At 45.4% G+C, this 17,175-nt stretch overlaps 3 protein-coding genes across 3 annotated transcripts; 2 read left to right on the top strand and 1 right to left on the bottom strand.

The window, feature by feature from the left end:
- Positions 1-2,296: 2,296 nt before the first annotated feature.
- Positions 2,297-3,402, top strand: HRG_03762 (uncharacterized protein; the record flags this gene model as incomplete). The annotated part of the gene is made up of 5 exons (XM_044862233.1): positions 2,297-2,367; positions 2,421-2,628; positions 2,743-2,919; positions 2,980-3,238; positions 3,317-3,402. 5 exons carry the CDS (start codon positions 2,297-2,299, stop codon positions 3,400-3,402), a joined length of 801 nt encoding a protein of 266 aa, XP_044723259.1.
- A 697-nt stretch (positions 3,403-4,099) lies between these two features.
- On the top strand, positions 4,100-6,446 carry HRG_03763 (peptidase family m49 domain-containing protein; the record flags this gene model as incomplete). Its single annotated transcript, XM_044862234.1, has 7 exons — positions 4,100-4,254; positions 4,318-4,423; positions 4,472-5,258; positions 5,310-5,359; positions 5,407-5,845; positions 5,897-5,994; positions 6,060-6,446. 7 exons carry the CDS (start codon positions 4,100-4,102, stop codon positions 6,444-6,446), a joined length of 2,022 nt encoding a protein of 673 aa, XP_044723260.1.
- Positions 6,447-12,531: 6,085 nt separating this feature from the next.
- Positions 12,532-12,948, bottom strand: HRG_03764 (uncharacterized protein; the record flags this gene model as incomplete). Its single annotated transcript, XM_044862235.1, has 1 exon — positions 12,532-12,948. One exon carries the CDS (start codon positions 12,946-12,948, stop codon positions 12,532-12,534), a length of 417 nt encoding a protein of 138 aa, XP_044723261.1.
- Between the last annotated feature and the right edge of the window lie 4,227 nt (positions 12,949-17,175).

Consider the following 17,175-nt stretch of genomic DNA (forward strand, 5'->3'; position numbering starts at 1 on the left):
TATTACGTTAGTAATAAGTTAGAGGTCGTAGACTATAGACTATAACTAAGTAATTAGAATTAAAGATAGAATTATAATAAAGATCTATATTAAAAGCTAGAGAGCTATCTATTTAAAGGAGTAAAAGTAGGTAGCTATATATACCTATAGAGACTATCCTTAGATTATAGGCCTAGCTATAATCCCTAACGTTAGATCGTATAGAGCGTAGTAATCTCGTTAAACTTAGATTACTTAGATCTCTATAATCCCCTCGATCCTATACCTATTAGATAGTTATGCCGACTATTTATCCGTTAGACCGTGTTACGTGCTTAATACGGTCGACCGTTAGCGGCCTAGTAGCTATGGTCGTAATACTAAGCTAATTATATTTAGACCCTTAGATACAGGAAACTAAGGGGGTAAAGAGAAACGTACTTTATATTATATACCCGCTATTAGTAAGCTAGTAGTTTTCCGCGGTAGGAATTACCTTATTTTATTTAATATAGCTTACTTTATTAATACTAAGCTTTACTAGGCCCTAGATAATGCTTCCGCCGCTAACCTAATATAAGGGAGGTTAAGATAGTACTATTAATTTTAATATAAGTATAACTTAATTAAGGCTTTTATAAGTAAGCTTATAGTATATAATAGTCTTAATTTGCCTTAGTAACATCTATATTTACGCCTTATAAGTTAGTATTTATATAATTTAAGTGTTTTTATAAGATATAAGTAGCGGCGCCTATAGATTCTACCTTATAAACTAGTCTCTCGTTTAAGCTTATATTTAATACTTATAATAGGAAATAAAAAGGGTATTATTATTAGCTTATATACTTAAGCTAATTGTTTTAATAATAATAATATAAATATATTTCTATTAGCTTAATAGTTAAATAATAGTAAGCTTAGTAAGTTAAATACTAATAAATAAGTAAGTAAGGGGCAGTCTATCTAAGCAACCTAGTACTTTTAAGCGGCTTAGCTAAGTCGGTTAGCTAAAATTTCTCTTATTTTACTTACCCTACTAGTCTAAATAAATACTATACTATAGACTCCGTTATTAGTTATATATTATAGCTAGAGCTAAGCGGGAAAGGGAGGTAGGTTTAGTCTCTTATTATAGTAAGAGAGCTAACTATTATCTAGGCTAAAATTAATACTATCTAAAGATAGGAGCAGGAAGGGGAGGCCGACTAAGATAGCTAGTATAAATCTAGTCTAAATCCTACCGCGTCCTCTTAGCTATAGATCTTTTTATAGAATAGTCTAATAACTTTAATATCGGTTTATAACCCCTTATTACTAGATATCTAGCTAGTACCCTAAGAGATAGAAAACTAACTCTTAATAAAAGGGGGGGTACTTCTTATCCTTCTTAATTTCTCTTTTATTTTCTTAACCCTTAAGTATAAAATATATATATATCTAGTTTCTATATATTATAGCCTCTCCTTTAAAGTTTAAACTATACATTCCTATACTATAAAGATAAGAAAAGAAAAAACTCTTAGATCCTAGGCTTAAAGGACGTCGTTATATTACGTTAGTAAAAGCTCGCGGTAAAGGCTAATCTTTATAATCTAATATAAAGAGCTTCTTAGAGTTAAATAATATACTATAAAATAAAAATTATACTAAAAATGTTAAATTATAGCTAATATCCTTAAGACTAAAAGGATATAATAACGCTTAATTTAACTAGCTTCGCTTAGTTTAATAATATATAATCTATTTTATAGTATATAAATATATATTATACTTTTAGTACTAGTACTAAAGATATCGATAAATACTTTAGTAATTCGTTTATCTTTATACCTTAACTTAAGGTAGGTAATTTATAAGTAATTCTAGGTAATTACCTCTTAAAGTATTATCGAAGTTATAAAACTAATAGAATACTATTTAAGTTTTAACTTAAAGATAGAAGATATTAAGAAAGAGGATAAGGGGGCTACTAAGATATCTTTAACGCTAATAAACCTAGCCTCTTTAAGACTAGTATTAGATCCTACTATTAAAAGGGCGTTGTATAAATAGCTTTACTCTAGGCTATTGTGTATTTGTGGCGCTACGGCGAACACCATTCTAGGAAACCAAGCGGGGCCCCCCCACACCATTCCACCCTCCATCCTCGGGTCGCGAATAAAACGACAAGCATAGCGAGCGGGTCCGAGCCAAGAGAGGGTGCTGCAGCTCTTTGGCTTCTCGGTCTGAAGCCTTCCCGCGTACTTAAGAGGCCTCTCGGCGTCGGCTACACCTTACAGACATTCCTTTACCTCCCACGCCAGCTCTCCCCAATATGGAGACCTCAATCTCCTATCTCGCCCAGGACCCTATTTTTGACATCGAGAAGCCATTTGATACCCACGTGCCTGTTGACCACATGCCTGGGCGCGCGCCTCGAACCACAAAAACGACGAAAGAACTGTGACTGTGTATCCCGTCACCGACCCTGACAAATGGGATCTGGAGAAGCACGGGTTCTGCTTCGTCCGCGCCAGAACAAACTTGAAGGCGGAGGATGCGTTCACCAGGAAGAGGGAGGCGCAGAAGGATTATTGGTACGAGATTGAGGCCGTGTTGCACGAGAGGTTCCCGCAGTATTCGAGGATCGAGTGTTACGATTGTACGGTACGTTCCTGCCTCCCTACCTAGGTATCTACTGAGATACCCACCTACCTGAGTCTTGCCAGCGCTTACATGCAGCCCTGTGTTACGGCCGGCTGACGGGATGGATTTGTTTAGGTTCGAAAGAGAGACCCCGACTTTCCTGCCAACATCAGGATCTATACCAACGTCGAGCAGCCGGCGCCCCGACCACATAGCGACTGCACCCCAAGGGGCGCGCATCTGAACCTGAAGCGCGCATTCCCAAACCAGGAGAGATATTGGGAGGGCAAGGATTTTGACATTTTGAAGTATGTATGCCGCCCTCCGACAGTCTCGTTAGTATTTGCTTGGAAGGACTGGCTACCTAGGTAGGCACTAACTGCCCGGCCTGTGAACGGCGTCTGGAGACCCCTTCGAGGCCCAAACAACGACTGGCCCTTGGCAATGTGCGACTTTACAACCATCGACCCTTCAGCCGACGTTCGCGTCAACGATGCCATCAGACGAGATCGGGTGGACGAGAATGCAATTCTTCATTTCAACGAGAAACACAAATGGTATATCATGAAGGACCAGTCGGAGGACGACTTGATCGTCTTCCGAAATGCTGATTCTCTGGGAAAACGTGCTCGTAGGTTCAGTGTCCCCTTTCTGGGGGTTCAGATTGGAGCTGAGGAGATGAAAGTGCGCTGATCCGTATTTTCTGAAGAGGGCTTCCACTGTTCGGTCTTCAATCCAGAGGCGGGCGGCCAGTTGCGGGAGAGTGTCGAGGTGAGGTGCGTTGCGTTTCGTTGAGCGCTAACGAACCGCACAGCGACCATGATGGGTAGTGGTATGTATGCACAAATTTGTCTGAGCCTACTGGTAGGAGGTACCTAGTACTGCAAAATTGAAACACAGATCGGTCTACACACTCTATCCTAATCCTTTTCATAGAAATCCACTCCTCTCAGAGGCCTTGGAAACCAAGCCGCCCGCTGCCTGAGCTGCGCAGATGTGTTATGTCGGCTATGGTTTAGGACTATCCAAATGCGCTCCTCATGCATGTCGCGCAGTCAGGCGTCCGTATGGCTGCGGAAAAGCCAAATGGCAAAGGCAGTGTGGTCTTGTCGTTTCACGAGCCTCGAGCGGCTCGCGGCCTGCGCTGGGCGTCATGGAAGCGCCAGCGGCTTGCCGGTGTGACTCGGGCTGCAGAAGGGGTGGGGTGGGACAATGGCATTTGTGGCAGTGCCCTGGGGTGGGGGACTCGGCTGATGCCCGGTCGCGCAGATGTTGGGTGTCCGTTGTGCGGCACGTCTTTTTTCCATAGGCGGCGGGCGGAGGTACGTCACTCAACCCCCCCACTTCCGCTCCCACGACGGCGGCTCATTCTGCAAGCTCATTACCGTCTTAGGCTGAGGGGGGTGGGTTTTCGACCCTCTTCCATCTCAAACCTGCCACTCCTGTACTGCAATAGCTCCGATTCACAGTCATCCACACACGCGCAAGCAACATGTCTCGCACCGAAAGCTCCCATGCGCCCCCTACCGGCGCCGTGGTTCACCAGCTCGTCGTCAAGCCGGTTTTCGATGCTCTCGAACCGCGCGAGAAGCGCTACGCACACCACATGGCGCGAGCGGCCTGGCATGGAAGTAGAATCATTATGTCGCAGGTGTCTCTGGAAAGCCCGGCCATCTTCGACTTCATCATGGACCTCCACCATGCTTGCAGTGGAGATTGGGATAGCTTGGTGACGCAATGCGGCATTCTCCCTGAAGAGCTCGAAGCCTTTCTGGAGTACGCTGGCACGTTTCTCTGCAACCTGGGCAACTTTTACGCAAGTTTGACGCCGTGAATTTGTGTCGTCAGCGCTGATTGTAAACAGGGCGAGGGCGATCAAAAGTTCGTTCCCGATTTGTCCATCGAAGCTCTACGCAAAATTTCGTCCATCTCCCCGAAGGCCAAAGACGGACTGGACAAAATTGTCGGCCCGTTGTTCGCAGTCCCACCATTCAGTCTTGGATATCCTAGCAAGAACGCGCAGTCGGCATACTATCCTGGCACCGAGCCTATTTCCCAACTAGAGGTCGCCAAGGTATCTGAGGCCATGGGACGACATTCGATAGGACCAGAGAATACTCGAATTCGGAAGCTGGTCGAGGATGGCAAGCCCGTCTACCAGCTGCTACAGGCTTCTGCCGAGACTGCTGCTTCTAACGACACTCCACAGGAGCTCGCGGACGGCATCTCCCTCATTAAAGGCGACCACACCGAGGAACTGTCGAAGGTCTGTTTGGCTCTGGAGAAAGCAAAGGAGTACGCAAGCAACCGCAGGCAAGTCCAGTTCTTGACCAAATACGTCGAATGCTTCCGTACCGGTAGCTTGGAAACTTTCCAAGAGTCGCAAAAGGTGTGGGTCTCGGATGTATCTGCAAGAGTTGAACACTTGATTGGCTTTATCGAGCCTTACCGCGATCCGGCTGGAATTAGGTCCGAGTGGGAGGCTATGATAGGAATCGCTGATTCAGACGAGGTGTCTCGACTGAAGCGCCTCGTTGAGAGTTCAACCGCCTTCATTCGACACCTCCCGTGGGCGGTGGAGGGCGTGAATGACGGTAAAGGGCCGTTTGAGAAGAGTCTATTCGAGGCTCCTGACTTCACTAGCGTCCACGGTTAGCTCCCCAGCCTCCGCACCGAAGTATAAGGCATGCTAACACTTTTAGCGCTCGCTGTATGCGGTAGCATCGTCTTCGAAGCTGCCAATCTTCCCAACGTAAGTTTATAGACCGCTCGTGTGGAAAGAAACTAATGACTAATTAGTACGAATACATTCGAGAAACCTGCGGCTTCAAAAACATCGTGCTTGCGAATCGTCTAAGCGCCAACAACAACCCCAAGCTACCGTGCTATTGGGTCCTTCCATCCGAGTTGAAGCGCTTCAAGAGCAGCACGCACATAGTTAGGTACATCACTACCGCCATCCACGAGCTCCTCGGTCACGGAACCAGTAAACTCCTCGGTGAAATCGCACCAGGAGTGTACAACTTCGACAAGCAGAACCCACCGATCAGTCCCATCACCGGGGAACCCGTGACCTCACACTATCGGCTTGGCCAGACGTGGGGAAGCGTCTTTGGCAAGCTGGCGGGAACGGTAGAGGAGTGTCGTGCCATCTTGGTCTCGGAATACCTCATGGACGACAAAAAGTTGCTGGAGATATTTGGTTACACTGATGACAGTGAAATCACCGCTGACGACCGTGCGTCATATCGCGCAAAATGCCGATGCACATGCTGACCGTTGCATCTAGTCCTCTATACCACCTATCTGAACATCGGCGTCGATGGTCTTCAAGCTCTCGAACATTATAATTTCCAAAGTCAGGCTTGGGGCCAAGTCCACCACCAGGTATGCACCTTTTGTCCTCGGGACAGCTCCCCCTACAATTCGTCGCAAGTCTAACCCCAACCCAGGCCCACTTCTCCATTCTCAAGCATCTCCTCCAAGACGGCGGCGGCGTCATCCGCATTGCCCACGACCCTGCCGAGTCGAGCCTCACCGTCCACATCGACCGCAGCAAATTCATCTCGCACGGCAAACCCGCCTTGGGCCATTATCTCTGCCGCCTGCACATCTGGCGCTGCACGGCCGACGCTGCCTCCTGCAAAGCGTTCTACGAGCCCCTCTGTGCGGTCGAGGGCGAGTACGAGCAGTGGCGACAGATTGTGTGCTCGAAGCCGAAACCAAGATGGAAGTTTGTGCAACCTAACACCTCGATAACTGGGGACGAGGTCGAGATGAAGGTTTACGAAGAAAGCAATAGAGGTATCATTCAGTCTTGGGTCGAAAGGGGTATTTGAAAGGTGTTGTGGCCACTTTTGTCGTGTTCCGTGACTTGGTGTTACGGCGGCCCGCACTGGTCTGGACTGGTTAAGATGAGTCGCAAGGCAGGACGCCTAGGTTTGGGGGTGTTCCACAAGACTACAGGAGGGGCAAGCACTCTTCCAACAAGATAACAAGTCAATGCAAACACTTGCTCTATAGTGCACAGGGGTATGACGAGGAGGGTTACAGGTCTTCCAATGTACTCTGGATCAGGGAAGTCGTTGGCGCCAAGACTAGAACCCCACCGCCATCTAAACCGCCAATCATACAAGTAGCTGAGAGACATGCAAATCGATTGCATTGCACATAACGTTGACTTCAACGGCAGGACATCGGCAGATGGTGCACTAGTTGCTGATCGGCGCGCTACGATTTCAGTCAGTCGAGTAACGTCAGCCACCTAGCTTACAGCATACCCCCCTTCCAGCACCCTTTCTCACCAAAACGCAAGCTTTAAAACACTAAATAATAAATATAAGAAAAATAGTTATGCCTAGTAGCTCCTAGAATACTATTAGTAAAATAGCTTAAGTTAGTATTAGAATTTACTTTTTATATATATTATATCTAATTATACTTATATAAAAGCTTAAAGCTAACTTAAGTATTTTGTTAGTACTTTATACTACTTTACCTAGTAAGCCTTAATACTTTAAAAAGTATTAAATTAATATTAAAAACAATTCTAATAAAGTAGGCTAAGTAGTAAATAAGCTTTTTTATAGGATATACTACTAATAAAGTAGTTAAAGACTTATAACTAGCTTTTTCTTTTAAGTTATTAAGCAATAAACTTTTCTCCTTATTAAAAAAAGAGGTATTTTAAGAATATCCTATTATCTTTTTATTTAATAGATAAAATAGTAAATAGAAAGTACTTTTAAGTACTAAAAGCTATATAAAGATAAATAGTACTATATAATTTTTTTAAACTATTTATTTAGTATTTTATTTTACTATAGGAAAACTAAAAGTAATATAACTTATTTATTATTAGAAAAAGAAAAACTTATAGTACTTTATAAATCTATTATAGCTTAGCTCTTTAGCTATAAAGTTTTAGTCTTTCTACCTATTTTAATAAATTAGTTATAGATTTATAAAAAACCCGACTTTTGGTGGGAAAAGGGTGCTGGAAGGGGGGTATGCTGTAAGCTAGGTGGCTGACGTTATCGCCGAGCAGCAAGCGGTCACTCCAGATACCTCATTCAGTGGGGTAGCAAAGAGGAGGAAAGGCCGGAAGTTGGCGGACGGATAGATAGGATTTCCATTCCAGAATGTATTTATTGCGTGATGACTGCCGCCTTGTGACCCCGCTCTCGCCATCCTGGCCGTCGTTGCCTACAGACAACGGAGATGCCTGGTTTTCAGCTGCCAGTGTGGCCGCATCTCCTTGGGGTTTGTGTAGCGTTGTGTACGGTAAATCCGGTTCCGTATGGCTCCTTGTCGGCCCTCCTCCGCCGACACCGCCGCGCTTGTGGCGGCAACACCGGTGACGGGTGCGGAGTTGCCGTGGGCCGTTGCATCCTGCCTCTGAGACGACAACCGCAGGATCGCGATGCGTTAGGTAGTGCAGTGCCATGGCACTGCGAAGGCTCGGGCAGCGGTTGGGGCGCTCGGAGCAGGACAGCGCCTGGGAGACTCTCGGAGGGAGACCGGAGGTTGCGGGGAGCTTACTTCTCTGTGGCAGGCCGATACAGTGCTTTGCGAGGCATCGTCTTTCGCGTTGTGCTGTGCCATGAAACCAGCCGCCAGGGCTGTTTGGGACTCACCTGTCCCCGGGGCAGCATCCAGCCAATCGTTACGTGCCTGAGTCATGCTAAAACAGCTGACAAGCGCACGAGGCTTCATGTCAACTCAGCTCGAGTTCCTTGTGTATCTTATTTGTAATAATTTACTGTTACTACGTATCCTGAATGCGAAAAGCTTTGAACAAGGGTTCAATTACCCAACCGAAATCTTTCGCGTAGACAGATCTGGATTTCAAACGATGCCTGCATAGAAACTCACGACGAAGAACGAGACAATGAACCATCATCTTCATATCTACGAGTGGCCTTGAAGCTGGGTCCAGTTAGCCGGTGTCTACCCTTGCCTAATGCTATAGATAGCTGTCTAGGGGGCTGCCCAGTCCTAAGCAGCCAGGCTTTATGCTAGGCTATGGCTTGCTCTAAACCTTAAGAAGGCTCGCCTACCGGGCTTCTCGTGACTTGGCGGGACCGAAAGGCTAGCGAACTTTTGAGCAGCCTGAACTAACTAAATTAATATAGTGTCGACTTTGCCGAAGGATTGGCTCTTATCGTAGGACACCTATAGCGTGGGTATCGCGCCTATCGGTTTTTAGTTTTCTCTGCTAAGTATCACTAAAATAAACTATAAGCCTAGCAAGGAGCAAAGAGAGGCTTATAGGTCTGCTTTATATATAACTAGTTAAAATCACTTTATAAAGCTATTATTCTAGCTCCCTAGCTTAATCTATTAGCTGCCTTTCCCGTTTTTATTATAATATATATTAAATTCTATTTCCCCTTTATATATCCTTAGTCCCTAAGATAGCTTATACTCCTTAAGTAGTTATATTAAAAGAACTTCTAGAATATAGAGTATCCTTAAGCGCTAGACTATAGCTCCCCCCTTAAGATTTAAGTATATATTATAGACTAACTCGACCCTCTCTTATCTACCTACGCCTATTAATCTAAGGGTTTTATACTTTCTTAAAAGTAGTAGAGTAGGATATACTATAAAAGGGTCTAGCGAAGTATATTTAAATTTAAGTTAACTTAAAATAAAATATTTCGAGATATCGCCTAGGATATAAAGACCGATAAAATTAAAGACCTCCTTTTTATAAGCTCCGATATTAAGTATCTATATTAAGCGGGAAGATATTCGGATCTATTATATATTATTATACGTATTATTATAGCTAACTATTTATACTTAATTCGTTAGTTAAGCGGGCTACTAAAATATCTACGCCCTTATAAAGAACTAAATAATAAATTAAGGATCCTTATTTAAAACTTCGATATCTACTTATATATATATACTCTGCCTTTAAAGTAATTTTATAGGCTTAGTATTCTAGAAACCTATATTATATCGCGCTATTATCGCTAGCTTTTAACTAAACTAGCTATTTCTACTTTAATAATAAAGCCTAGCGAAATTTATAAGTTAAGCCCTTATTTATACTAGGCTATAACTCTAAGGTAAATCTATAATAATAACTTAAAGGATATTATAGTAAATATTAACAGCTAAAATTATTCCTTAATTATAGCTCTCTTAAAAGTAATATTAAGCAGTCTTAAATATCTTAAGTTTAAGTATAAAAAGGGGTCTATAAATTAAGTAACTAAAGTGCTTTTTATTTAAAGTATATATAAGAAACTATTTATATAAAAGAAAGACGTTATTTAAAAGCTAAATTCTATAATATAGACCGCTAGGTAATTAAGCTTTTAATAAGTATAGCCTAAAAAAAACTTCTTATAAAACTAATATATACCTATAGTAGGTATATATCGCGACTAAAATACTAACTAATACTAGGAATTAATTTAGTAGTATTAATTACCTTTAATAATAATACTATACTAAGGCTAAAAGGTAGGTAGATATAGTAGCGGCCCTCGATATACTAGGCTTAACTAAAGCGCGTAGCGCGAAGAGACGCTACCTAAATTTATATACCCCGATAGGGCGAGTTAATAAACCTAAAGTTACGATATAATACCTACCTAGGCGCCGAGCGACCCTATAGAAAAAGTAGTATACGATAAACTCGCGGGCTTTATCCTAAGCGTATAGTTTAGTAGGGTATAGGCAGTAGTTAAACGGCTCTCTAGGGCAAAGAGCCGCGCCGGTAGCGCGTCGTTAGCGGTGCTCTATATAGACGAGAGCTTTAAGACGATAATCTAGGAAGTAATTAAGGAGGTAGTTAAGGAAGAACTCCGCCTAGGAATCGCTTTAGGCCTAGGGGGCCTAAAGCGAACTTAGGCTATAGTTATAGCTAAGACTAAGGGACCGACTTAATATAAAGCTATAGTAAAATAGGTCTTACTATATTATAAATATAAGATTATTATAGTCCTTACTAAGGCATCGCTTAAAATCCTAAGCCGCGAACTAAAGGATATAGTAAAGGCGGTAAATATAGCCTTAAAAGCTATAAGCGCTATAATAGCGAGGCGCCTTTAAAGCGGAAATATTATAGTTATATTTAATACTTTAGTAAGAGCCTACTAAAGGGACTAAGGCTAGGTTAAGGCCGTATTTAGTCTAAAGGCTATAATTACCTATTATATATATATAGTAGTCGCTAAGAATATCCCTTTAAAGGTAGTAATAGTAAATAAGGAGCGATTACTTTATAAGATTATAGAGGTAAATAAAGTTAAGGTCCTTTAAGCCTAGGCGCTATACTCTTAATCTAAGATATTAATAGGAATAACTATACTTATTAAGGTTAGTACCTTAAAAGAGGCTAATAAGCTCTATAAATTAAGCTTAGTCCTTAAAGTATAAATCTTTTAGTATAAACCCTATAATAAGTTAGTCTAACTATAGAAATACTATAATTATTATAGGTATAGCTATATTATTAAGCGGTATATATCGATATAACTCTATAGCTAATATAAGAATATAGTATATAATAAGGGTAAGTGTGGACAGGCTCTTCACTGCAGTGAGGTTATTCGAACTGGTTCAATTGGTTATATCTTGTGTAACTAGGGAAACGTGTCCCATACAAACTGTGTGCAAAGACCTTCCTCCCTGTGTCTCACCTCTTACTCGCACGTGACTAGCGCGGTCGATTAGTTATACGTGCGCGATCGGTGCCTAGTGCACAGGTGGATCCAACACTGGAACCTCTTTCTAAATCGATGATCGCGCACTAATCAATCCACCAAAAACACACCAAACACAGCGAATTAAGATGAGATAGGAAAAACACGAACAAGAACACCAACAAACTCCTACCACGATGCATCACTATGTTGGATAGTGTGCTCTGACTGTAGCTCTCCCTCCCCCACACTGGGTGTGTTCTGCCACACGCCATCATGGGCCGCATTTCGAGCGCCGGATGCGCTAGCTGATTCCATCGGTCCCACGTTGGAATATGGACACGAGGATCTCCTCGTTAATGTGAATGGAATAAAAGAACGACGGTAAAGCAGAAGAAGGAAGGAAAAAACCGATTAAATCTCGTCGAGAATTGTTGTGTTATTGCGATGAACGAATCCTTCCACCCTCACGTTTAGCTGATTGTCGCTAATAAACTGCGTGAGGGCGCTGTTTGGTGATGCCTTCGTCATAGCATCGGCAGGGTTATCTGCGCCGTTGACCCAACGGATTTCCGCAATATCCCTTGATTCATATGCCTGCCTCAGCGCCATGATATCTATCATGAGTCGCTTCTCTGTTGTGGTGCCAAGTTTGACGAGGCACTCATAGAGGCTATATGAATCTGTGCAAATGACGAGCGGGATTTGCTTCAGATCAAGGCGTTGTGCGATCGTATTGACCGTTTGCTTGATCACAAATGCGAGATCGAAGCCCGATGTCAATCCATAGATCTCTGATGCAAGAACGCTTCGAGTAACGCGCTTGCATTTAGTTGAGCTCAATGAAGAATGTTTCCGCGGATGGAAAATGAATCGGTTGATTGCGCGGTCTCATTGGCGATGATAATCACAAAGCCGATTTGAGAGCTTAAATCCTTATTGTTGGCGAATGATCCATCGGTGAACACAAAGATCTTCGCGCTCGAGATCGATGGGTATGTAACATAGGCCACGGTCGGGATTGTTGATCTGCCATTCAATCCGCTTGTTCAAAGCCTTGAAGTCGGTATTAACGGGCTCTTGGGCTTGTGCCGCAACGGAACAATCGTATGTTGCTTCGGGTTGGCAAATCGAAGCGATATATGCCCCCCGGGCGCGTTGAGCAGCATAATCCTGATGCCTACTTGATGCCTGAAGATTGATCTCCTCGAGGTTTTGGGCTTGGCCTTCTGCCTGACGATGACACAGCCATTTTGTATGGTCAGGCGGCTGCCGTTAAAGTCGCAGATGGAACCTTCTTGGAGAATCTCTTTGGCTTGGCCTTAAAGCAGAGTTCTTTCTCCTCGATCTTGAGAAATGCATCTGTGCCAACAATGAATGTGTCATCCGTTTGCAAGGCCGCGATGCCAAACAGGTCCTTGTCGGCGATGTTGTTTGCCGTGATCAGAAGGCACGGGTCAAACGAAGAGGTTTCCATATTAAGCTTGCGGCAGTGATGGTCGTGATATGTGTTGAACCAGTGGGCTCCTGCCTCTGCGATGCCATATAGCGGCTTCACGATTCGCAGGATTGTTCCCTCTGGATATCTTCTTTTGAGTTCTTGAGGAAGGGCTGCAAGGATGACACGGGCCAGCTTGGTCTGGGATTGTGTGTATGCCATCGTGATGTCTCTGATCATGATGAACATATCCGTGTGCAGAGAAACGGTGCTAAGGCCAAGGCCACGCGTTGTGCGGGCCGGCTGATGGTAGGGGCTTGTGTGAGGATCCCACGTTTCCCATCATCATTGTATCCTTGCACAACGAGGCGTGATTTCTCGTATGGCGTTGCAGTATTTCTTCCCTTAACCTCTCTGACCATTCGTGATTTGAAGACACGATATCCACCATGTTTATTCGCATCGAATTCTTCGGGTACAATGACCCCAGCGGCGAGGAGGTTCGTGAGCTCGAGTGTGTCGGAAGCTTCAAATGGGAAACCGGTGCTTGTGATCTTTCCTTCAGCTCGTAGCCGCTTGGCTAGGCCGAGATGTTCCATTTCTTTTCGAAAATAGTGGATTCTGATGTGCCATTTTGTGCAGCATCCTTCCTAGGTCGGCCACGCCTGCGCGGCCTCTTTGGCTCAGGGTATTCGAAAGGTTTGGGTTGGTCTTCTGTGGTAGGAAGAGGAAGAGGTTGTTGAGTTGTGGGTGGAAGGGAAGAGGGTTTTGAAGAGGATGTTGTTGATCGGATTGTGTTGAGGAAGGAGTGATTGTTGTGTTGATGGGTCTGTGCGGCTAGGGCTAGGGTCGGGTTGCAACTGAGGAAGGAGCGATTCCGGGTGACGATAGTACGGTTGGACGCATGTACTGCGAAATTTCGCTGGTCCGTTGTCCAGGTCAACTGCGATTTCCGTATCCGTCACCTCGAGCACTTTATATGGGCCTTGCCATCCGTGCTTCTCGCGAAATACGCGAACTTCGCTTCCTAGCGCCAGGGATAGGGCAGGCGCAACGCTGTATCAGGCCCATTACGCGTATTTAACGCGGTCTGAACCTTCCTCTGGGCGTTGATCTTCCTCAGCTCTGACATCGTTCGCCACACCGCCTTAGCTCTTGCCATTGCGGAAGGTGTAGGCGGCGAATCCATCGTCATTCGAGGCAGAGCACCGAAGACGAGGAGGGTTGGAACGAGGCCATCCGGACCGGCTGTGTCGTTGACAGCCTTGAAAGCCATTTGAAGGACTTGATCAGGGCTCACGGTATCCTTCAGCTCTGCCTTTAATATATCATATGCTCTTCGGACGGGCACATGATACTTCTCAACCTTCCCAACAGCCCAATGTGCTTCCACAGGCACCTGATGACACGTTATTCCCATCAATTTCGCTTCTGCTTGGAACTCGGCAGCAGCGAAATTCGTGCCTGCGTCATGAGTGATCACATCGGGTGGTCCAAGGTATGTATCCATCCAACATTGTTTCAACGCGAGCCACGTTTCCTTGGCCGTCATGTTGGATAGGAATCTCCTGCCTGATAGGCAGTGGCTTGATCAACAACATGGAGGACTGGTCTGCCACCCAATGTCATGACATCAACGATGACTTCGTAATTGAAGTCACAATCATCCTTCAAGCTGAACTTGAACCTTCGTGGCGGGTCGGATTTCATCTGACAGTAGTGGCAGAACTTCTTGATCATTTCCAGAGCTTCGATTTCCACATCATGGCCAGCCGAATTCAGCAGCTTGTGCAGCCGATACACGGATGGATGACCAAAACGCGTGTGGAGGCGCCGCAATTCAGCCTCCGTGAGATATGCCACTGATGCCTCTTGTTTCCGCAAGAAGAACCACGCGTGACCCCATCTTCGAATCACTGGAACGCTCACACCATTGCCAACGAGCTCGTTCGTGACGTTATTTAAATATACGCCGAGCCGATCCATATCAGCTAGGCATAGGAGGAATGGCGTTGGCACGTTGACTATATGAAAATCAACCTCTCCCACTGGTGTGTTCAAGGTGATCACGCCAAGTGGTGTTTCCAATCTTCCTGCACCAAATCTAACTGGTTCGGGCTTGCGATCATCACGGAATTGGACTGGGGGCATCTCTCGTTGGAGAGCACGCAGTTGTTCGATTCCTCCCGTCGATATGCATGCCGCACCTGTGTCCGGCATGATTCCTTGGAACGAGTCTTGAGAGTAACGATCTAGTATGAATTGTGTGGGTTCGTCACTGTTGAATAACTTGATGCCTACTGGAGAGATCCGATGATGGAAAGCTTCGTTGGACAGAAGGTCGCAGCAGCGTAGAACGATTCATAAGGGTCAGAGGAGTCAGAATCATCGGATTCCTCGGTGCTCGAGTCATCCTGATCCTGTGATTCCCTTCATAGTCAGCCAAGAACATAGCATACGAACGAGATTGACCGTGGAAGCCTCTCTCGTAGATACTTCTCTTTGGCTGCTTTTCTCGTTTTCAGGATGTCTCGTTGAGAAACAACCTTCCTTGCCGCAAACGTAGCATTTCTTCTTCCAATTTGGCTGACGCCTTTGTGATTGACCTCTTGTTCCGCCGGAATTTCGCTGAAATTTGCGATCCACGAAGTGCTGATCATGTCCTCTATCCAGGTCTTGGGGATATTGGCCACTGGGTTGTTCAGATCGTTCATCTTGCATGGCAGATAGCGATGATCGAAGCTGTGATGCCAATCCCTCAAATGTAGGTGCGGGAGAGTATATCGCGAGTCGGAATTCAGGCACACCACGGCACGCCCTGAGCGTTGCATCGATCAGGCCACCTTCGCCGCCAGACTTATCCCCGAGTGCTCTCCTACAGAGCCGCAATTTCGTAAGAAGGGCCTGGAGGACCTCGTCAGATGACTTACCGGGCATCTCAGCCCGAAGTCGGCTGAAGGTGAGGGTGCTCAGTGGGTATGATACATCTTCTGGTTGATTTCGGTGTCAAAGTGCTCTTTCATCTTCTGATACATCTCAGCGAAGGTTAAATCAGTGCTGATTTCGTGTAGAAAGAAGGACTGAGCTTCCTGGCCAGAATCGAAGGAAAACACCATGGAATTTAGACGGAGGAATGTTTGCTTGACGGCACACGCTCATGAATTTCCGGATCTTGTCATCGAAGATATCGTATGGTTCGCCGGTATAGGCTAGTTTCTTGTCCCATATCTTAATGAATCTAATCGTGAGATCGGCCTCAACTTCCTCGTTCTCGAATCGAACAGGTGGAATGCTCGTGTATGCATCTCGGAAGTTGGTAGTCCGTACGGGGAGCGTCTGCTGATACCGAGGGATTCGCGCCATTGATGCTGAGGCTCTTGCTGAGCGGGTTGATGGGTCTCAATGATCTGAGGGGATTCCGGTTCCGCCGGTCGGGTAATAGTTGGCTGCTGGATTACTACCGGTGCCGGTGACGATATAGCCGCTTTAACAGTTCCTTGGAGCAGCTTCTGTTTCACCTTATATGCCACGGTGTTTTCAGCAACCTCTTGACCAAGCAACTCGTTCTCATCCCATTCAGGAAGTTCGTTACTTGTTAGAAGGCCACATAAAGCTCGAGAGATGCTAGAGTTGGCCTTGCCCATATAGATCCCTAATTCTGAGAAGCGTCCGGAGTCTTGATCTAAGGCGTGGGTTGATTAGTTCGAAGTCATCATAGCTCCATCCCGTGAAGTCGTTATACAGATCCCCAAGCAGGGCAATTCCGTGGTTACGTTTATCCACCGTGTATGTTGCCACACAGCCTAAGAAGAAGCTGTTGCGGTGGACAAGGGAGGAGCTTTGGGTGATAGGTTCGTTGAGGAAATCCGCGTCGAAATGCCTGATCGGGAGTGAAGGGAGCTCCACGATCGTCAGGTTCCGTTCAACGAGTTGCCTGTCTTCGAGAGACACGTTGGCCGGGGTATCCTGGGCTGTTGCCGGGGCTAGTGCGGCAGATGAATTGTCAGACATATTGACAGGCTGTGTGCTGAGAAACAGGGCACAGGGTGTCAATGAGGTTATCAATGTGCGATAGGGCACGCCTAAGGGTCGCTGATGACAGCAAAGCTTAGGCACGGTTGGATAACTAGAGTGGGCTCTGATGCAGAGTCTTCGTAGCAATCCGCGCGTTGTAGCAACTATCCTACCGTCAGGAGCTCGCTTTGCAGAGCGTGACGATAGGTTAGCTCTCTTCCGTCTTGCTGTTCTGTGTCACCTTTGCCGGGCGACACTGATCAGTGTGGACAGGCTCTTCACTGCAGTGAGGTTATTCGAACTGGTTCAATTGGTTATATCTTGTGTAACTAGGGAAACGTGTCCCATACAAACTGTGTGCAAAGACCTTCCTCCCTGTGTCTCACCTCTTACTCGCACGTGACTAGCGCGGTCGATTAGTTATACGTGCGCGATCGGTGCCTAGTGCACAGG

The sequence above is a fragment of the Hirsutella rhossiliensis genome (genome assembly GCF_020360975.1).
Source record: "Hirsutella rhossiliensis strain HR02 chromosome Unknown scaffold00003, whole genome shotgun sequence".
Taxonomy (NCBI): Eukaryota; Fungi; Ascomycota; class Sordariomycetes; order Hypocreales; family Ophiocordycipitaceae; genus Hirsutella; species Hirsutella rhossiliensis.